At 39.8% G+C, this 22,658-nt stretch overlaps 1 protein-coding gene and 1 long non-coding RNA gene across 2 annotated transcripts in view; both read left to right on the forward strand.

Annotated features, from left to right (window-relative positions):
- The window catches only part of DNAI1 (dynein axonemal intermediate chain 1), a 135,999-nt gene that overhangs the window by 20,764 nt on the left and 92,577 nt on the right, over nucleotides 1–22,658 (forward strand). Inside the window, exons 9-12 of the mRNA XM_068176628.1 lie at nucleotides 1,727–1,861; nucleotides 7,607–7,694; nucleotides 8,441–8,558; nucleotides 10,738–10,781. Coding sequence (XP_068032729.1) covers nucleotides 1,727–1,861; nucleotides 7,607–7,694; nucleotides 8,441–8,558; nucleotides 10,738–10,781 — 385 coding nt within the window. The remainder of the gene's footprint in view (nucleotides 1–1,726; nucleotides 1,862–7,606; nucleotides 7,695–8,440; nucleotides 8,559–10,737; nucleotides 10,782–22,658) is intronic.
- LOC137464989 (uncharacterized) lies at nucleotides 10,795–15,556 on the forward strand. The gene is made up of 3 exons (XR_010994517.1): nucleotides 10,795–11,748; nucleotides 14,458–14,743; nucleotides 14,934–15,556. It is a non-coding gene; the product is annotated as an uncharacterized lncRNA (long non-coding RNA).

Genomic DNA, 22,658 nt, shown 5'->3' on the forward strand with positions numbered 1-22,658 from the left:
AGTGAGAATAGTTTCGGGTTCAGCAAGAGGTGGGCTGCAGCCTGCAGGGTACTGGCTCCTCTAGGAACATAGCTCTCTCTTGGAGTATTGTTAGGAATTTGGCATATGCAACACTTGGGTTTTTACTCTGACTAAGTTTAGCAGTATGCAAAAGCAGATTTCTAAAGCCTGAAGCTGAAGAAAATGAGAACTACAGCCTAAGGAACGTGGAAGACTGGTTGCAAGAGACTTAATTCTGCTTTATGTAGCAGAAATGTGCCTATCTATTCATGCTGAAAGGCTCTGTGGCATTTTCTGCATCCCTTAAAAATGTAAAATAAAATATTTTGAATGAAATTACACACAAAAAATATGTTACAGCTTTCGGTGGAAAGGGAATCAGCCAATTCTGCTGATTAATTCTCAGATATTTGTAAAGTGTTATTGTGTTTGTCACAGATATAAACATTGTTTCAAACTAGTGTATCAAACTGGTACTGAAAACACAATTTTGTTACCAGTGAGTAGAGGAACAGGAGAAGACACTGTAACATAATGGCAGCAACTTAAAAAATGCTGGTATAGGAAAAATGATAGGAAGGAGAGTGGAGGTATCTCTGTCAGGTTAAAAACTGTAATCCATTCTATTCCTGAGCCTGAAATTACAGAGTAATTGGCCTGAGATCTTCCCTCCTTCCAGCTGGAGTTTTCTTCCATTTTTTTTCCTGACATCAGTGGGATGTCCTGAGACTTGGAACAGAGGCCTTTAAGATAATTAGCCCCTGACTAAGATTTTGCATTTAATATTTGAAAGATAAAAGGAAAGCTTTTCCTTTGATTTCTTTTTATATTGTTGAAATTTTCAGCGGGTCTAAAATAGTGGTTTTATATAAACTTCTTTTTCCACACAGGTCTTTTTTCCTTTATGTTCTTTCTTATGCTCACAATTTCCTATTCCAAACTTTTCTGTTCTACTCCTTCTCATATTTGTCTTATCTTCTTTGTCCTTTCCCTGATGTTTAGAACATCTTTCTGTCTCATTTCTGCAAATTTAGAATGGAATCCAGTTGGTTTTTTTTCTAAAGAGTTCTGCTACCTTTATTTCTATGTTCTAGTCTATATTCTATATTTAAATCATATTCCCTATCCTATGCTAATGTGTCACATTGTCTTTTGTTTTGTCCTGAAAGAAATGTACCTGCTTCAGATACAATACTAGGATTTCAATACTAATGAATAATTCTTAAGAGAAGTTACTTTTGGATCTACCCAAGTAAGACATGTGCGGCATGTGGCATAGCAGAAGATGTAACACTTCTCTCAGTTTCCATTTGCTGCAGAGTTGGAGTCCAAATTTAAATTGTGTTAAGCAACTACAATTTAATTTTCCAACACCACATGAGAAATGTCATAAAGCAAAAGTTTAATGCATGTTTCCTGTTAAACACTGGTAAATTAGCCAAATACAAAGTCCTGCAAAAATAAACGTATGGACAGAGTCAAAGAATCAAGTTGAGTGTTGGAGGAAAGAAATTGTTAAGAGTGCTGTAATGTGTTCTTAAAATAAGACATCCTCCATCATTCTTGAAAAATCCTGGACCTCAACTCTTCACTTTTTATGTAAGAAGAGAGATGTTCAGCTAATTCCAGCAGCAGTGGTAGTATCATATTTTTTGTGATGGTATAGTTGGCTGTTCTCAGGAAAATGGTCAGGTCCTAATAAATCCTGCCTCTGTCTGTCTCTCAGTGGTTTATCTATGATGCCTATATGGAGGAACTTGAGAGAATGGAAAAGGCAAAAGTGAAAGAAAAAGCAAAACCTGCAGCAGTAAAGAAAGAAGATAAGAAAACTGGAAGAAAGTTATCCTGTGTGGAGCCACTGGTATGTTTCATACTGTGGGGAAAAAGGTTGTTCAAAGTGCTGGTGGGTGCATCTGTAGAGCAAGTCAGGTGAAAGCAAATCATGCTGGCTGTGTAGTTTGTTGTCTTACTAGGCAAACAACAGCTTTAGGAAATGCAAAAGTTAGTTTTTGCTAGAAATTGAATTCCCAAACTAGGATTTCTGTTATGCTGTATAAAACAGGATTTTGATTTTGTGTAGTCTTATTTTCAAACCTGATTTCCAAGTGAGATATATAGCTTTTGGTTTTTGTGCACCGTGTATGTTTCATATTTTTTATTATTATGTGAGAGATGAAAGAACTAAATAGGTAGAAACACCCTGTGATTTTTCAAAGAATTTTACGTGATGATGTTTTTGCATACGTTTCAATCTGAAAGGCACTGAAATTTAGGATTATTTCAAAATACATCACAATAGTAAAACACTTCTCAATATTTTTAAAATTTAATTTTTAATGATAATATATAATTACAATTTATACATTTTCTAATCATAGACACCTAAGTAGCATGCTTCTCAGAATATCAGGTGTCCTAACACCTGCCATGCCCTGAGCTGATGTTGTGACCTTGCTGTGAGGGTGATACTGACTCCTAATCCAGAACCAGGAGTAACCTATGAGTGCCTTGTGGAACAACATAGTTCATTCTATCAAAGTGACAGTATCACCATCTTAAAAATATTATCCCACTTCAAACACCGAGTACACAGTGTATAGGACAGTATGGCAACCCTGAAAGATTTTCTACATGTTCCAAAATGTTTTCAAGGGTTTCAGGAAGTTTCTATTACAGTATAACTGGCTGGTTCTTTCTTCCCCAGTCTAAGGTAAACAATTTAGAAGGCAAACTGAAATAATTTCTATAATGACTGGAGCAAGATACCCTGAGAATTACAATACAGAATCATAGAAATCAGTTCATAACTTGCTCCTAGAATAGGTGTAGACATATCAACATCAGATATAGATATAGATATAGATATAGATAGGTAGATAGATAAAGGTGTGTATATATATACATATTGATGTGTGTGTGTGTGTGTGTGTGTGTGTGTGTGTGTGTAATAAGAGCTGACTCCTGAAACTGGCTTTAGCTCTTTCCTACCATATGGCCGATACAAGTGCAGAGGATTTGGCTGGTTTAGCCACGAAGCAGCACTGTGCCAGCATAAACCTTACAGTATAAACAGACCAGGAACACATTCTGATAGGCTTCTTCCTGTGAATTGTGCCATGGAAATTCACAGTCCTTTTGAAAACCAGTAAACCTTTCACCTCAGTATGTTTCTGAGAATTAAGCTTCAAGTCAACATTGCAGTTACTAGCTTAAAGGGTGGACTGCTAAAAGCGAAATGAAAATAAAGTGAAACCATATTGTAAAACACCTGCTGCCCACTCCACTGACAACAGTGGAAATTGAAATCCAGTCACTCATGCTATCTATCCCTTTGGTGTTTTGCTTTTCACACTTAGCACTTTCCAGTGGGCTTGAAGGGAAGCCAAATAGTTGATGCACTGAATAAGTGAAAGAAGAAGCTTCTTTATGCAGAGTCAGTGTGCCAAACAGAGGTCCTCTGTGAGGCTGATCAACTAACCTGAAGTGTATGAAAAACCTGATGAATTCTTCACTCATTAACTGGAAGAAATGCAACCTGAAGTACTCCAAGGCTCAAATCAGACTTCCAAAAGTCATTATGTCTGTTCAGATGTAGATATATGGAAATTAAAGGTTGATGGCATCAGAATCTGTATTTCTGGCCTCAAGTCAGCAAATAGAGAATAGTTTCTGTAACTCACACATTACAGTAGGAGCTGTAACTCACACATTACATACATTACACCATGCTAATTGAAAAGAGCTTTTCCAGCTGAACGCTTTTTAAGGCCAAACTGTGCTTGGTCATTGCTGGAGGGAACTGTGGAACATCAAGCAGGAAACATGGCTGATCTGGATCAAGATGCAATGGCTAGAAGCCACAATTAATTTCCACCATTGTTCTGGTCAGGCTAGGTATTAGCAAGAAAAACTATGATAGCTACTGAGATAGCACCAGATTTAACCCAAGGGAAAGAAGAAGATAAAATGAGTGGCTATTACCACAGGTGGGTCTCTCATGGAAGCTGTTGCTATGGTAGGAGGCCTTTAAAGAGAAGATCCAAGAACTAGAGCAACAGCTGGAGATGATGGTAGGATTTAGAGGAGGATTTAAAAATGTAGTAAATGAAAAGGGAGAGAAAACAGTACTGGTACTGAAAAAGAGGTCAAAGGAACATATGACTGGAAGAGAAAATCAGAGAAGAAAAGAGAGGGGGAGAGGGGAGGAGAGGGGAACCTTGACAGGTCATGACAGAAGCTTCTTGCTAGGGGAAGAGAAGTAAAATGAAGCTATGCATTGCAGCTTTCTTGCTAGGAAAAGCAAGAAAGACGTGGTTTAGCAAAACAGACAATAGAGGCAGTCAACAGGAAAAGAAGAGAGATAACCAAGGATTTCAACAGAAGGAAGGGTGAGAATTTTATAAAGAAGACATATGAGGGAATAGAAGTTGGAATAATAGAAAATATTTGACTGGAAACTGTAATGAGAAAGTCTTATAAGTCTCTCCATGTGCCTCAAATGGAACTAAAGGGGGAAGGGTGTGCTACATCTAATAGCAGTGATACAACTTTTGGAACTTTTCCTCAGTATTTAGTCAAGGCAGTACACAGACTATGGATAACACGGAATACCAAAGTGGAATGATATGAAATTTTCTGAGCTGAAAATATCTGATAGCAGAGATAACTAGGCAGAAGTGTTGTATCTGCCTGTCCTGCACTTTCTGTTCCTGTACCATCTGTTTATGCTCTGATTACTGGAAAGATATTCAATGATATTAAAGGTCTTTTTTAACCCAAATGATTCTGTGATTCCACAGTCCTGACCCAGAGACATGCTTGGTCTGATCCATAGCTCTCCTTATATTCTTGAATGAACTTAGAAATGACAGTATTTGAGGCAGAAGCAAAATGCAAAGAGCTTAATGTAATTGATGCAGGCCTGCTCCTCTTACACTTAGATGGCAAGGCATGGAACCACAAGTCTGATATTAAGGATTTTGAATGAATCTATGCAAAATGGGTGGAGTAATGTGATTGCTCCATAACAAGGACATGTTGTATGCAAGAGAGGTATATGCAGTTACATACAAGAAGAAGCTTTTTTTCATGCTTAGGGGACTCACTCATTGCAACTGGCCAACTGCTGGGAGGTAAGTATAAGGCAGTTAGTGATATGGAATTACAGAGCAAGACCAAGACATTTTTTTCCAAAGTATTAGCCCATTATCCATCTTCAATATGATTCAATTAATGTTATTGCTGTTCCAAAAATAACTTATGCATAGAAATAAACAAAGCAAACATTATCCTATGAGCTCTCCTTGCATTTGGCTAGCTAGCTCAGAATTGGCCTAAGGTGGAAAAGGGTGTTTCATATTTTTTTTTTTTTAAAGAGAAATTAGGCCTAGCACTTCCTCCAAAGATTTATTTCTTCAGCATATGGAATAAATAAAATCTGAAACAGGAGAGGATACAAAGAGAAAATAACTTACTCTCGTCCACTTAAAATGTCCAAAATGTAGTCATGGATGTGTTGTTAACAGCCTAGCTACCTGACAGAAAAGCTGACTTAAAACTCTTGTGATTCATCTGGAGAGTTTCCTGCTTTGCAGAAAAAAAAAAAAAAAATTGTTTCTGTATTTACAAGGTTGTTTTGGTTTTTGTTTTATTTCTTTTTAATTTTTGGCTTGCTTTCCACTGACACTCCCCAGAAATAAAATTTGTGGAATCATAGTATCATAAATTAATAGAATGGTTTGGGTTGGTTTTGGGTTAAAGACCATCTCACTCTGACCACCATACCATTGGCAGGGACACCGTCCTCTAGACCAAGTTGTGCAAAGCCTTGTCCAGCCCGGCCTTGAACACTTCCAGGGATGGGGCGTCCACAGCTTCTCTGGGCAGCCTGTGCCAGTGCCTCAACACACTCACAGTAAAGAATTTTTTCCTAATATTTGATCCAAATAATTTATACTTCCTGATAAATAGCCTCTTCCTATATTTCTGTATATATTTATGTAGGTCCCTTTAGGGACTGGAAGGTGCTTTAAGGTCTCCCCAGAGTCTTCTCTTCCAACCCCAATTCTCTCAGCCCATCTCCATAGGAGAGGGGCTCCAGCCCCTGATCATAGTCATGGCCTCCTCTGTGCTCACTCCAGCAGGTCCATGTCATTCCTGTGCTGGGAGCCCAGAGCTGGATGCAGTGCTCCAGGTGGGTCTCACCACAGTGGAGCAGAGGAGCACAATCCCCTGCCTTGATCTGCTGCCTGTCTCTGAACTTGGTTTCAAGTTCTACTTATTTTTTTCTAAGCTGGGAAAAGAGGACTGCACACATTACTGGAGGTGTAAGCAAACCATGGATTTATAAAAAATGTAACAGATTATAGATTTTTTTTCTCTTTTGTCCTCCCATCTCTGTGTAGCCCTATTAATTTTGTGCTCTTTGAATGAGACTCAATCTCCCTTGAGTCTCTGCCAAGCCCAGGAAAGAAGCAGAGGGACACACATAATCTGAAGTCATGTTCCTAGTTCTGACTGTGACTGTGTGGTGTAGTTTGGTCAACCCATTTCACTTTTTCTTTTCAATTTTCATATTCAGAGCACTCTCTGAGCTGTGTCAAGGATGGCATATTTCTTCCCAGTGTTATCACTATGAAGGAAATCTTACTGTGCTGGCAGACATCAGTACATAGCAGGGGCTTGAAGATTAAAGGCTTTGGAACACTGGTGGGGCTTTGGGGCAGCAGTAGTGGATGGGGGATTCAGATACCTGGAGCAGCAAGCTCTCAGAGCATTTTGTATATGCCTTGGCCACTCTGACATCATTGCACAGAGCTGTGATAACATACTTATATGGTCAGCACTGTGGACTTCCAAGCTTTGTCCTTCCCACTGCTGGCTCCCAGGCTTCTTGTCCTTCTTTCTAGTTAGACCAGTTTGGATTTCACTAGTGGTCGCACACACACACACAGAATATAGAGACCGAACTCACAAAAAATAGTTGAGAATGGAGTTTAATTAGATATGGTGATCAGCCACAGGGCTCTGTCAGATAAGCATATGAACCAGCCACCTGCTGACAGACAAACAGCTCCTGCTGAGCTCTCTTTTCTCCACTTGTCCTTGGATGTGCGGATGGATCAAGTTGGAATTGACTGAAGGACTCCTAAATCCTGTGATGTTTACTTAATGCATGAGACCTTAAAGCTCTCCAGGTAGAGATGAGAGAGTGCTCATGCATGACCAAACCCTTCTGATTTCATCACCAAATCTGATGAACTGTTATGCAGTGAGATGGGGTAGGAATCATCTGTTCCTTTTAGGTCATCCTGTCAGGAGTTACCTTGAAAGACAAGACTCTTATCTACCTTTATAGGTATTGAGCTAAATCAGGAACAAAAACTGAAGTTACTGCAGCTCAGCTGTGGATGGCATCTTGCTAAATTTATAATAAAGCAATTACATTTCTTCAATGTATTTCAGGACCTGTATCATTAGGTCCTGGTATGACACATTTCAAATTAATCTGTATTCAAGATCAAAAGACTCAAGTTTTTTCAGTCACATGAGGTCTGAGGTACCTGTAAGCAGACAGGAAATACATTTTCACTTCCTTTCTTTTCAGCAGGTTGATTCTCTAAGAAAGGTCGCAAGGGCTGCTAAAATAGCAGAACGGATGGTGAACCTGAACACATATGATGACATTGCACAAGGTATGGCTTACTGAGAGGTGCTTCTAACTCAAGTCTCAAGTGTAAGTCCTGCAGATAAGTACCTACAGCCACAGCAAGGCAGGACAGGACAGAACAGGATAGAGAAACAGAAGTAAAACGAGCAGGTCTAGGAACCCGCTGACTCACACAAGGCAAATAGTACATCAGACTATGGACATGCAAAGACCATGCCACATTAGCCCTGCTCTGAGCTGGCTGGGGACAGCAGGTCTGGTGAGCACTGCCCTCCCTGCAGCACTTCCTTCCCTCAGCAGGTACTTCACTCCTGGATGCAGGTGCTAGTGACAGCAGCCAGAGCAGAGGTGATCCCTGCTCACATACCAACCACAGCAACATACTCAATCTTGATGTCATTTTGCAAGAGATATTTTGCTTTCTCTGCTCAGCTTCCTCCTGAAGGGCCAGGCCCAGCTCTTAGAGTGGCCTGAGGTCACACCTTGCTCAGGGCTTCTATTTTCTTTTTAATTCTTTGTCTGCTGATCATGTTTGATTTTTATTTTTCCTATGTGGGAAAGGATTTGGTAAAAAGCATTTAGAGGGTTGAGTTGCTAGTTTGGAGTCAGGACTTAAGAACTGAGACAGATTTTACACTAACAATTGGGTTGTGCAGAGGCTGTGAGGATAACAGATTGTCTTTTAAAATTTCCCTGACACTGAACTGTGCTGATTTATTTCTGACTGATATAGTGGGACCTTTTCCTTGATTTTTTTTTTTTTTTTTTTAGATTTTAAATATTTTGAAGATGCATCAGATGAATTCAGAGGCCAGAAAGGAACCCTCCTCCCACTCTGGAAGTTCCAGTATGAAAAAACCAAGAAACTTGCAGTTACTGCCCTCTCCTGGTAAGTCTCTTAATTCCAAACTTAATCTCTATTGTTGTGCAGGGGAGTGGAATGGAATGGAATGTAAAGGGATCTTTTGAGGCAGGGCTGATTTCTTTGGGAACACGGGTTTGATTTTTTACAGTCGGCTGCTTGGGCAGCACTGAAACGTGCCTGGTGCTTCTGGTTGCAGAGAATATTGTGTAAGGTTGAATATGACAGGCTTGTGCCTTTCAGAAGAAACTGAAGGCAGAGCAGGCTCTGAGCAGCACGGGGGAAAAGTGAGTGTGGTTAAGAGGGCAAAGAAGAGTCCTTTATTGGAAAGGCTGGGATAGATGTGTCATGTCTTTGGACAGTATGCTGTAGGAATCAATCCTGCACAGGACAGCCCCAAAAATCCTGCTGTGTGCTTGAGTGTTGACCAAATACTTCTTGAACTCTGTCAGGTGCTGTGACCACTTCCCATGGGAGCCTGTTCTAGTACCCAACCACCCTCTGGGTGAAGAACCTTTTATAATATTGAACGTAGCTCTCTCCTGACGCAGCTTGATGCCATTCCCTTGGCTTCTTGTCACTACTCATCATGGAGAAGAGATCAGTGTCTGCCCCTCCTCTTCTCACAGTGGTGTTTTAACTGCAATGAGGTCTCCCCTCAGTCTCCTGTTCTCCAGGCTGAACAGACCAAGTGACCTGAGCCACTCCTCACACAAGGGCTTCCCCTATAAATAAGAGAGGTATTTGTGTATTGGGATCTTGCAGTAGGCATTTGCCCTGCAGTCCACTTTTACATATTCGGTCAGTCCAAAAATCATCACTGATATTTACAAATCTACTCTCTTTTGTTCTGAGATATTATTGCTATGGTTATTACTGTGAAAAAAAAACCCACTTATCACCAACACAAATGAGTCCTTTCACTTTTTATCATGCTTGATCCTCCTCGGAGCTGGCTTGGTTCATGCACTGAGCATGAGACATACCTAGTCAGACCCCACCCTGTGCTCCCCTGCAGTTAGGCCTCCTCTTACTTGTTTATGTGAGCACGTTTGTGCCTTGACAAGGAGAGATAGAGCAGGATTGCCCTCTTCTGCCTTTCAAGTCACTGTGGTATTATGTAAGAGAGTATCAAGCATGCAGTTGTGTGAGAATTACAGATAACAATAAAAATGGGAAAAAAATTGGGAGAAAAGGCATCTTTTATAGGTAGTTTATACTGCTGTTAAATTTGTCTCCAGGAAATGATAACAGAAAGTTGTCTGTGAAATTGGAAGAATTACTCCAAATTGCTTTATGGAATAAGCTTTTCTAATTCAATTTTTATTCTCTCATTTTTAGCAGTGATGATGCATTTAGTGAAAAGAATAAGAGCATTAAGATGCCTAGGTATTAGCCCAAGTGAAAAAGGGAGAAATGAAAAGAGAATTGCATTAATTTTATCAATTCACAGTAGCAAGTCAGAGAAAATACTCATCGATAATTTCCGCATATGTTCATTTCATGGAATTGTTACCCACTGGTTGAGATGTGTGAGCAACAGGACTGATCTTTGTCCCATGGAAATTCTATCTACAGTAACCTGCCACCCACAGAAGAGGTGGTAGAGAGGGTAGATGTTTTTCAAGTAAAGGGACTTTAGAAGACATAGATGAGTCTAATTGCTCATTGCCAGTATTTGCCACAGGAAACACAATGTTCACCAGCTGGATCAGAAGGGAATTTCCCTTCCTGATTTGTGGTTGTGATCATGAATTTATGAACTGATAGCTGTCTCTGGAAGCATCTCTCATAATTTAATAACAAGTAGGGAAAGTGAGTTTATTGATTTAGAATCTCTTTAATTCTTGCCACTGAAAGATGGAAACCAATATATTCCTGCCTTTTCACTTTCCTCAAAGATCTCATTTTTAAAAGTAAACTTCCCGTAATTATGAAATGGATAAGCCAAAATGTGCTGGAGATTGACATATCTGTCTTTTTCTCTTTTTCATCTACTGTTTTGATCTTCTGATGTTCTGCTTTTTTGTGCATCGAGTTTGGATGAGTTACTCACAAACATTATTAGTGTGTATGGTCACAGTCCTCAGACTGAGTGCAGTCCTGTGAGAATGAACTCTGAAGTTAATGTATGAAACACTGTGTATTGCTGTGGAACTACATGGTTAATAATAAATGCTATCTTATGGGTATTTTCTCATTACAGGAATCCAAAGTACAAGGACCTATTTGCAGTGGGATATGGCTCTTGTAAGTATTAAATGCAAAAGAATCATTGAGAGATTTAAAATATTTAACAAGTGCTCTGAGATCAATTCAGACAATCCTCTGAGGCATGGATTGCATCTCATAGCAAGGACTCACCTAATTTCATAGCAATAAATTGAGATTTGACTCAATACAGGGATTAGGCCTTTCCATTCCATGTCATGAACATTCAGAAATACATAGGCATAGACAGCAATTATTGTAGGACTAAACTAAATTTAAAACAGGATAATGTGATTCATAATGGAATTGCTGAACTATGATTTCTTCCTTTGTGGTCTGGAAAGCAGAAATAGACATGATTTCAAAAGAGTTTAGATAGATTAATGGAGGACCAGTTTGCTGTTGGAGGGATAAACCATCTGATTCAATAAGTTGATAGCTGTGAGTTGCTGGGAGCTTGAGTACATACAAGGGGACAGACCTGTATTTGCTGACCTTTCTCTTTAAACAATTGCTACATGTTGGTGTAAGCTACTTGGATAGACTGGCTACAGGAACCTTTGGTATCATCCCAAATATGTCTTCATTCTTATGTATTTTTCTGTGCTCTGACAATGGAACCAGATGGGTTGTCTTCATTTATACTGGTAAGGACTGTGCTCTGCTTGCAATATTGCAAAATTTCATTTTCCTTTTAAATTTACATTTTTCTTTTGACTTTCACTCCATCTGAGTCTGGAAATGTTCTTGTTAGTTTGCCAAAAAGCCTGAATTGGCCCTACACTCTTTTTAATTCAGTGAGCAGCAGCTATTCTGAAAAGCAGATTAGAATCAGCTTCTGGAAAAGAAAGCATGGTGCGAAGTGCTCAGGATGTCCTGGCCTTGTACAGCACAGCAAAATCTTATTGTTCTCAAATCCCCGTGCTGAGAGAGTGCAGGAATTTAGCTGTGCCTTCCCACTGCCCTGCCAGCCAGGAGGCAGAGGAGAGATACAAGCTTATGGACGGTAATCTCCCTGCTTAACCTATTCCATTACCTATTCATGTAATTGTTTTAATTTCATACACTTTGTACACTAGGCAAAACCAGTATGCTTTCTGGGTTGTGTAAAAGTGTAAGTTAGTTCTACCAGGGTCCATTGTGCCAAAGGCAATACAGAGATGCAAGGGGAGGGAGACTCTTAATTCAGTGATTTGCCACATAACTGACAAGAGAGACAGAAATGTTATTTTGCAGAGGACAGAGGGCTTGTCTCTACCTTCTGACAGCAACTAACAGCTGAGAACTTGTTCTCTGCTCTCAACTTGGCCTTTAGTCAGCAGAGAGAAATCAGCACATCCAGAAGCCATCCATCCTGATTTCAAGGGATGTGCTGAGTGGCTCTCTGGAAGGGATGATCCCTCCTCATTAAGTGAGCCGAGGCAGAGCACATAGCCTGGCTGCTTGTCTCTTAGACGACTAAAGTGAAGTGAGATAAATCCAGCCCAGAGGAAAGGATCTTAGAGTCACAGGCTGGGATATCTTTGGATCTGCTGTGACCATAATTACATCACCAGTCTTCTGTGCAGCAGGCATTTGGGAGCACTGCCAAAATACAAGTAAAACATTTGTCCTGCTACCTAAAGTGTACTTTTTGAAACAAAAGATCCCTTGTTTACTGTGGGTTGACACCAGGAGTGGTGGGTGCTTTCTTTACAGAGAGGGACCTAGCCTCTCCATTGCTTTTGTACCCTATTTCTGCAGTCTTTTCCAGTGATTTATTTGGATGGGGTTTCTAATGCTAACGGTGTCTCTTTGGCATGAGACTCTTCTGAACAAGGAAATATTGTCATCGTAATTTGCATTTCCGTGTTTATGCTGCCTGGCTGGAACTCATTTTTATTCCCATGAGGAGGAGCTGTCTTTCTGTTTTTATTTTTGCATAAATGAGATTGCTGGGTTTCTGGCTACACTGACAGCTTGCGGTGCAGGGTTCAGAGCCTCTAGTGGGTGTTGGGCTTGTGTTCTGCCTTGCTGATGGGAACACTACGAATACAAGCTCAGGTCTTTGCCATCACCTCAGTTCATGTTCCAAAAGCAATTGTGCCTCTGACAGGCTTCAGAGATGGCTTTTTATGTGCAGCTCCAACTGTCAGAACATGAGCTGAGTAGGGAAAAGCATTGTCTCTATGGCCAATGTATTTTATCCCACAGTTTCTTTGGATTTCATGGATGTAACTTTCCACTCAAGGATGTTTGAAGAGTACAGACTCACACACAAAGCACTGGCAATCTGAGGTATTTGGCAAAGATATCTACTCAGTTCTTCACAGTCTGAAATAGGGCTTTATGTAGGCAGAAGCAAAGCACATAAAGATACATATACTGTTCCAGCTTTCCAGTGTAAAGTCAGCACAAGGTCCCTACGCTGGTGTGACAACATCCAAAGTAAGAGTTGCTGCAACTTTGTGATCAAACTAAATCAGTGTCAAATCCAGACCAGAGCTTTCGTGGAGATGAGCTGGCTCTTAGTAGATGTCCTGAGGCTCCCTGAAGCTGAAGAGTAATTGTGGAACACAGAATATGAAACAGCTCTGGTTATACTCTCCTAAAACATAGAGACAGGTAAATACAAGGAGATTGGACATACTTACTGGGCAGTCTTGTATTTTCCCATTTCTCAAATGAACTGCCCAATGACCATGGATAATCTTTTACTTACTGCCATGCATTGAGTGAGGCTGATGGCTGGTTGGTCACTGCAATAAGGGTATTCCCAAATAGGACATGCTTAGGGTACTTCAGAAGGAACAGCAAGAGGAGAAAATGAACCAAGTGGCTTTTACAGCAAGGTACTGCCTCTTCATATTTGCCTCTCTACTTCATAGGCATTTTCAGAATCAGGCACTTTAATTAGAGATTAGAATCAAGAAAATGAAAAGTAAAACTAGCTCACTCACAGAGGGAAAAAGTCATCCTGCAGGGACTGAGAGGAAATATGCATGGAGATATGATATTTGCCTCTTCTTTTTCTTCAAGACGCCTCATTTCCATCTATCTAGAAAACAAACAGTTGAAGAAATAGTGATGAATTCCCAATACACTACTCACTCAAAAGATTTAATAAAAACAAAGATGAGCTGCTTGTTACACCACTTAGGTTTGTACACAGTGTATTTCAAGCCCCAGAGACTTGTTCTAGACCAAATATTTTGTTTTCTAGCAAAATATTTTTCAGCCAAATATGAATTTGAGAGACACAAGTAAAACATCATAAAATCATAGAATCATAGTGTGGTTTGGGTTGGAAGGAACATTAAAGATTGTTCAATTCAAATCCCCATTCCACTGGCAGGAATGCTACTCACTAGATCATGTTGCTTAGGATTTCAAACCAGTCTTTGAACACTTCCAGGGATGAGACATCCACAGCTTCCCTGGGCAACCTGTTCCAGTGTCTCACCATCTTCACAGTAAAGAATTTTTTCCTAATATCAAATCTAAACTCTCAGTTTAAGAAGGTTATCCCTTGTTCTGTCACTATCTGCCTATGTTAAAAGTCACTCTCCATCTCTTTTATAAGCCTGCTTTAAGTACTGGAAGGCCACAGTGAGGTCTTCCCAGAGCCTTCTCTTCTCCAGGTTGAACAACCCCTACTCTCTCAGCCTGTTTTCATAGTGGGGGTGCTCCAGCCCTCTGATCATGCCTGTGATCTTCTCTGAACTGACTCCAACAGGTCCATGTCTTCCTTGGCCTCCAGGGGTGATCATCAGGCAGTGTAAAATGGGATGGAAGGTGCTAAACGTTGAGGAGACAAGGGCTGAAGAGATTATTGTAATGATGATGGCTAAGACTTGGCTTCCCTACCCAACTTCTTGAATATCAAAACTGAGATCTCTTGCACCCAAGAAAAAAGGATCTAAATGTCTCCCAGCTCTTATTCACTCCTTTATCTCTGAGAGTGTTTTCCCAAAGGGTTGCACATGCTAATGCTCTAAACAACAAAGATTTGGGCTCTGGCAGTGAAATATTTTTTAATCCAGTTAGTGTGTGCTCTGCTGATTCAATGCCATGTAAGTTAAAATCAAATCTTATTATACACTTAACTGGATGCGGAATGATTGCATTCATACTTTTGCTAGTACAGTTTTTCAATCAGTTATCCTGACAAGAGCGATGGTAGTTTTGACAGGACATTTACCCTCTCCTTAGGTCTAGGGATCCAGATAATAGGTGAGATAATTCAGCAGGATTGGAGTCCTACATTGAAAGAAGCCCACTGCATACAGATAAGGTCTGTGATCATTAATTCATGTTAAGTACTTGTTAGCTGTTCCTGAAATGTAGATAAATCCTTCAAGTTTTCTATGAGATCTCAGTCAAATTATGGAAATAACAATTGAGAACCATGGAATCATAAAATGTCCTGAAATGGAAGGGACCCACAAGGATCATGGAAGCCCAACTCCTATCTCTACACAGGATCATCCCCAAGAACACCACCATGTGCTTGTGAGTGTTTTCCAAATGCTTCTTGAACTCTGTCAGGCTTTATGCTGTGACCCATTCCTTGGGGAGACTGTTCCAGTGCCCAGCCACCCTCTGGGTGAAGAACCTTTTGCTGATATCCAACCTAAACCTCCCTGACACAACTTCAGGCCATTCTCTCGGGTCCTGTCACTGATCACAGAGCAGAGATCAGTGCCTGTCCCCCCTCTCCTCCTCATGAGGAAGTTGTAAGTCTGATGAGGTCTCCCCTCAGTCTCCTCCAGGCTGAACAGGCCAAGTGATCTCAGCCACTCCTCATACAGCTTCCCCTCAAGGCCCTTCATCATCCTTGCTGCCCTCCTTTGGATTCTCTCTAGTAGCTTTATATTGTTGCCCCAAAACTGCACCCCGGTGCAGAGCAGAGCAGGACAATCTGCTCCCTTGCCCAGCTAGCCTGATGTCCCCAGGACAGGGATGTCCCTTCTGGCTGCCAGGGCACTGCTGACTCATGTCCAGCTTCTCATCAATCAGGACCCCCATGGTCCCTTTCCCTGGCATTGCTTTCCACATCTCATTCCCCAGTCTGTTTGTACAGCAAAGGTTGCCCCATTCCAGAAGCAGAATCCTCACTTGTCTCTGTTAAACTTCATACAATTGCTGATTGCACATCTCTCTAATATGTCAAGGTCTCTCAGACAGCCTCTCTGCTTTTGAGGGAAACATCAGCTCCTTCCAATTTAGTACCATGGACAAACTTGCTTAACAGTCCTTTGAGACCTATGTCCAAGTTGTTTATGAAGACATTGAAGAGCACTGGGCCCAAGATGGAGCCCTGCAGAACCCCATCAGTGACCAGCTGTCAGCCTGATGTAATCCCATTTACTATAACCCTTTGTGTCCTATGCATCAGTCAGTGTTCACCCACTGTAATTATCTATCTGCGAGCTGGACATTTTGTCCAGAATGGATATTTAGGGAGTCCAACTCTTTGATACAATAGAGAATAATAAAAAAATAGAACTGAAAATAATTTCAGAAAGTTATTAGTGTATCTCCATGCAAGATAATACTTAATTTAAAACATGGTTTGAGGCCAAAACTTAGTCCACCTAGTGATGACTGCATGCCCTATAATTCCTGTCATTGTTGACAATGACATTGTTGTCATTGTCTACATAGCCCTGTAGATGACAGGCAAGCCTTGTGACAAGGACAGAAATGTATGTTTGAGAAGCAGAACATTAGAAAGCCTGAAAACTTTGATTTAACAGTATAGACTGTGGGCTTAAGAAGGCTCAGTGTTACAAAATGTGCCAGATGTTTGCTTGTGTTTTCTTCTCTGCAGTGGTAGATTTAAAGGTTATGATGCAGGATGTGGAACATGGTCAGGAATGGATTTACATAACAAGCTGCATTTAAATTGGGTATTTTCTGATGAATGACCAAAGAGCTTCAACTAAAAGCATCAAGTGGATTCAATACTACCTAAAAAATTCATATCTTTGAAGCAGCTCTCAGAAAGTCTCTTTCAATATGTTTATGTATTTAAATTATGTTCCCAGAACAGGCAGAGAAGACTCCTGGGTGCAGAAATTCCTACTAATTTTTCTCTAAGCTACACGAGTTTGTTTTATATTGGGAATAGAGACTTAAGACTTTGCCAGACAGAGAAAAAACATTTTATATTGCTTGGATGAAATTCCTTGTCTAGTACGAGGCTCTGTGTATATGCAATTCCTGGAAAGGAGGGGCTGGCATGTCCGCAGTCACATAATGGCCTGTGTGCTGGACCAGGTACAGCACTGACTGTCAGACTTTTTATACCCCACAGTGAATCTATTGAAGTTTTCTGAGTCAAATGCTACAAAAGGCTGATAGAGATTCATGTGGCTCATACACCTCACTCAAAGAGAAGTTCATGTTACAGGCTGGATTCAGTTTGCTGTTTGGCATACATTTGTGTGCTGTAACAGATTCCAGCTTTGGAAAAATGTCATGTTCATTCAGTCATGTTTCCAGCGTGAAAATTGGCAAATGCATCTTTCAATGGTAAAAGATCCATGAGGCTCACTCTCTGTTTTTGGTTACAGGACTGAGAACTGCATTGCACCACCATCGAGTCTGAGTGTTTCCTTTTAATCATGAATTTATTTTTATCGATATTTTGGATGTTTGTACTGTAAATTGAAAGACCGCCCCCTTTTGGAAATGCTTGTGATGCCAGTTATTAATGGTAGTCAGTACAAGAACTATTGATATCTAAATATCAGTAGTGAAATTATGCTGAGGAATAAAATAATACAATCACAGAAATAAAGCATAGTGATTGTATAGTCACCAGTGCTTTTAACTGATTATATTTAAGTTGCTACTGTAAGGGGAATATTACAATACAGAAAAAAAAAGCATCAGTAGAATAAGGAGAGAGAAGAATTAAAAGAGAATTTATAAGTTTTATTTGTGAATTGCTGTAGAACATTTGTATGGGCACTGAGTATGCCCACAATCAAAAAGGAACACACTGGAGGACTTGGGCTTGCTACGTACTAATTTAAGAGTGCTGTTTGTACTATGTGACTTTTAAAAGCTGAAAGAAAATTTCCACTAATACATTGTATTAATTAAAAGAGGCTGCTGGGGAATAAAATAGGAAATAAAATGTAGCAATCAGATGCCTCTTAGGCAAGCATATCAAAAACCATTAGTAACTAGGTCTAATGCTAATCTACTATTTTATCCATGAAATCACTGCTGACAAAAAGTTTTGATGAGACAAATATCTGTGAGGTGTCAAGAAGTGGAACAACCATTCAAAGAGCAATTTAGATCCCATTTGTAGCAGAATACAAAGTATCACTCTATGTCGTGGTGTTCAAAAAAAATCAAGCTGTGTACAAATACAGAAGGAAACCCTATTTTCAGGAGCAATGATTTTTTAAAAAAATTGTGTAAAAACCCCAATGCTGAACTTCATAAGAGTTCCTTGGATCTATAGAGAGGAAGAGTTGCAAAGGAATTGAGGAGCTGAGAGAAATTTTAAGTGCAATTTTTAATTTAATGCTGAAATTACTACCCTGGAAAGGCATGCTCATCACTGGTGACATGCCGAGGAGAAGGGTAACAAATTGGGAAGGGTTCAAAAAAGAAAGAATGATCTAAGAGCAGGGCGACTGACCTGGGAAACAAATTTAAGGAATTGGGTTTGTTCAGCTTGTCAAAGAAAAGCTTATTAAGTCATTGGATTGTGGTCTTTTAACTCCCTGTATTGGGAAAGCAGGTCATGTAACAAAGGGATCTTCAATCTGGCAGACAAATGATGTAACAAGATCAAAGAAAAGCCGGAGCTACATGAATCAGGCCAGACAATGTGTGGCTCTTAATAGCAGATGAGCAATTGAGAACAATTAATTTTGGCATGTGGTAAATTACTGTCTTCTGGAAAATGTAAAATGTGGAAATTTTAAAGATTTGATATTTGTTCTCTGAAGTTTTGGTCTTTTGAAGACATGATTTCTTCTTTAAAGATTTAAAGTAGTGAAATCTTCTATCCTTGGTATCTTCTATTTTTCAGGAGTCTGATTTATTCACTCTTCTAACCTTTTTATGGGCTTCTTTCTGCACTGTCTCCCGTTTGAGGCTTCAAAGTTCATTTGCAAAACATCTATATCCTCCCCCATGGTCTGACAGTCTTTGAAAAACCTCCCTAGTGGAATCAGTGTTAGAAATTCAGGCCATCATACATCCAATTTATTGAGATAACCAATTGTGGTCAATTAACTGTAATTAAAATGAAAATAACACTTTAGAATCTGTTTTCCAAATACCAAATATCTCTTAACACATATTCAGGGAAAGAAAAGACCTATTAAACTATCAATTCTGTTAGTAAGTATAACCTAATAATCGTAATACATTAAGTGTATCATAAAAAAGATTAATTTAATTTGGAGACTTAATTACTGATTTGTAATGTAAATTCTGTGAGCTGGTGTGTGGTTTTTCTGAGCCATAACCTTTCAATACATATAATTTTCAATCAACTCACAATATTAACTTTTGCTGTAGCATTTTGTTATGCATGAGATAGTAAAGAGCTCTGTTGGCGTGTTTGGGAAAAAAGATGTGGTAACAGATTTTCTAGAGCCTGGGGATCAAAGGAGCTGCTGAGCCATCCTGTTGTGTCTCTGGTGCATTGCAGGCCATTAAATTCCACCCACTTACCTCTCTGTGTAGACCAGTTAGTTTGATTTATCCATTTTTATCCACAGGAGATGAAACATTTTTGTACAGTAGAGTCTTTCCTGTTCAATAAAACTAGTCTGACACCTTTCCTTTCTTAGCTTTGTCTCTGGAAATGGCTCCATTTAAGTTATTGTGGGAATTCTTTTCTTAGCATTTGCACAGCAATTCAAGGATAGACAGGTTAGCTCTTTTTGTCATCAGTGTCAAGGGGATGGTCTTGTGATGAAAATGTGCCAAAAGATTTTCTAACCATCCATATTGAGACACCCCTTGACTCACTAGGAGAAGATGGTCTACAAATATTGAGGACAGGCAAAACAGTTCTAAACACTCTCTCTTAAAAGGATCAGTGTTTGCTTTATTTTGAAGATTAGTTTCCCCACACGCAGTTGTTCTTATGCCTGTTTTCTATCACATAAACACTATACGCTTTTATTTTGTGTTCCCTCCAAATACTAAGGTTACATTTTCACCACAGCTTGACTTTTCTGTAGCAAAAGTTCTGGAATCAACCCTACTTCTCACACTCTAGTCTAAGGAGCAAAAAATTTATCAGGCCCTGACGCTATAGTGGTCTGACCATCTTCACCATCATATCTTCTCAAGAGCAGTGGGTTGAGCCCTGGCTTCCCACAGCACCCCTATACTGCTGGCTATGTTATTGTGCTTGGGTATCAGCTCCCTATCTCTTACCTGCAACCAACCCTGACACATGACCTGTTTCCCTGATAGTCCAATGCTTAGGTCAATAAATAGCAAAGTAAAATCTCCATAAAACACAAGCCAGTGTTACTTAACTGTAATGTATTTACTCCTGCCAGATACTTAACTGTTTTTCCATTTCAGTTTGTATTTTAAAGGGCTTGATTTCCTTCTGTTTGCTTTATATTTCATAGTTGAAACCTTGATATGGGGTACAAAGAAGATTTCTTAATCTAAGTGCTTTGACTTGTATCTGAGAGGTAACAGTAGTAAAACCAAAGATCCAGCCTTCATTTTACTCTTTGCATTAGAACTTTGAGGATGAGGTTTGATAACTTGGGTAGATTCACAAAAAAAAATAATTAAAAATTGTTTTTTTACCTTGCCATAGTTCAGATTTAGATTTGTGTGTCATTTTCTTCAGAGGAATTCCAGAGAGTCCATGTAAGGGAAAGTGTAATTAATTGATTGGTTTGGCCTCCATAGTGCTCTGTAAGTGAATCAGGGCTGATGAATGCCAGGAGGTATAAGATCTATTTAGGTCTTGTGCAGACACATGCATTAGTTTGAGGGAGAGTTTGGTATGCTATGGATTTGTTCTGGTTGCCTCCCAAGAAAAGGCTCTGGATCCAGTGACCTTGAGAGGTTTTTCTATTTCCTCTGTTTGTCAGATGTAACCATGCTTGTGAAATCAGTCACACAGATAAGAAACGCTGTTGGCTCTGTAAGGTTTATTTATCAGTGAATGCATACTTTCCTGTGGTTAATCAGCTATTAAAGCTCAGAAGTTTTTAAATCCTTGTTAAGAAGATAGAACTGTTGTTCATTTGTCATGACTACAGGAGTGCAGCCTCTGTAGTGAAGCATTGCTGTTGAAAAACTCAATCATATAAATAATTTGTACAGAATTCTGTTATGATTTTTTGAGGTTACTCTTGCAGGCTTAGATACGACTGGGTGATCTGCAGTGTTCAGTTGCATTCAGAGTCTTTCAAGCTAAGGATGTACTTCAGCGATGAATCCCTGTGTGGTGGCTGCAATTTGGCAAGTGATTTCCTGGGAGTAGGAGGGGGATTTCAGTAGTCTTCTTGGAAGAATCATATGGAAACGGGTCCTGCAGGGAAGATGAGTCTAAGAGATTTGGTTGATATTCAAAGATCACTTCTTCTCAGGCTTAAGAACAATGCGTCCTGATGAGCAAGAAATCAGGCAAAGCAGATGAGAGGCCCTATGTGGATCATTAAAGAGCTCCTGTCATTAATCAGGCATAAGCAGGAAACACACAGGAGATGGAAGTGGGGATGGGCCACTTGGACTGAATATAGAAACGTTAACAGAACAAGTGAAAATGAGACAAGGAGGGCCAAGGCCAATCTGGAATTAATTTTAGCCAAGGATGTCAAGAACAACAAGAAGGTCTTCTTCAAATACATCACTAACAAAAGGAAAACAAAGGACAATGTGGACCTGTTACTTAATGGAGGGGGGAAGTTGGTAAGAGAGAATTCAGGCAAGGCAGTTACTAAACACCTTCCTGCATTGGTCTTAATTGACTAGAACAGCCCTCAGGAAACTCTGACCCAAAATATCGGTGTAAAGGAATGTTGGAAGCAAGACTTTCCTTTGATCATGTTAGAGAACACTTTGGTGACTTTGACATGCACAAGTCCCTGGGCCATGATGCAATGCATCAACAAGCACTGAGGGAGCTGACCGACACCGTAGCGAGGCTGCTCACAATCATCTTTCACAGGTCGTGGCAATCATGAAAGGTGCCTGGGGATTGGAAGAAAGTAAATGTCACCCCAGTTTTCAGAAGGGGCAAGGAGGAGGACCCAAGGAACTACCAGCCAGTCAGCCTCACCTCAGTCCCTGGAAAGATGGTGGAACTCCTTGTTTTGGAGGCCGCCTCTTACCACATGGAAGACAAGAAGGTGGTCATGAGTAGTCAGCATGGATTCACAAAGGATAAGTAATGCTTGATCAACCTGATTGCCTTCTGTGATGAAACAGCTACCTGAATAGATGAGGGAAGAGCAGTGGATATTGTCTACCTTGACTTTGGCAAGACTTTGTCAGTAACACTCTGGTCCCATGTTATAGTGCAGAAAATAATCAATAAGAATGCATATAATAAAGCATGCAAAATATCCCCTCTCCATCTTCTCTATATACCTTGATCTGCCCCTTGCTAAACTGCACACATTAGCCACCCTTAAAAGCAAGACTGTGTATGTAAATAGGTTTTGGTACAAATCACTATAGGCAAAATATCTCTATATTTTTATGTAGTAACTAACCAAGCATATTAACTATTAGTTGTTCTTTTTTGTAGATGCCCTTAAAACAGTTGCTGGGAATGAAATTAAAGACAAAGGGATTGATGGAATGCTTATTTTCATGTCTATGATAAAAATAATATATTTAAGATTGTTTTGCAAATAACATAAGGATTTATGGTGTCTTCAGTAGAGTTATTTGACATATGAAAGTGAGAAAACAGGA

This window comes from Anomalospiza imberbis, chromosome Z (assembly GCF_031753505.1).
Source record: "Anomalospiza imberbis isolate Cuckoo-Finch-1a 21T00152 chromosome Z, ASM3175350v1, whole genome shotgun sequence".
Taxonomy (NCBI): Eukaryota; Metazoa; Chordata; class Aves; order Passeriformes; family Viduidae; genus Anomalospiza; species Anomalospiza imberbis.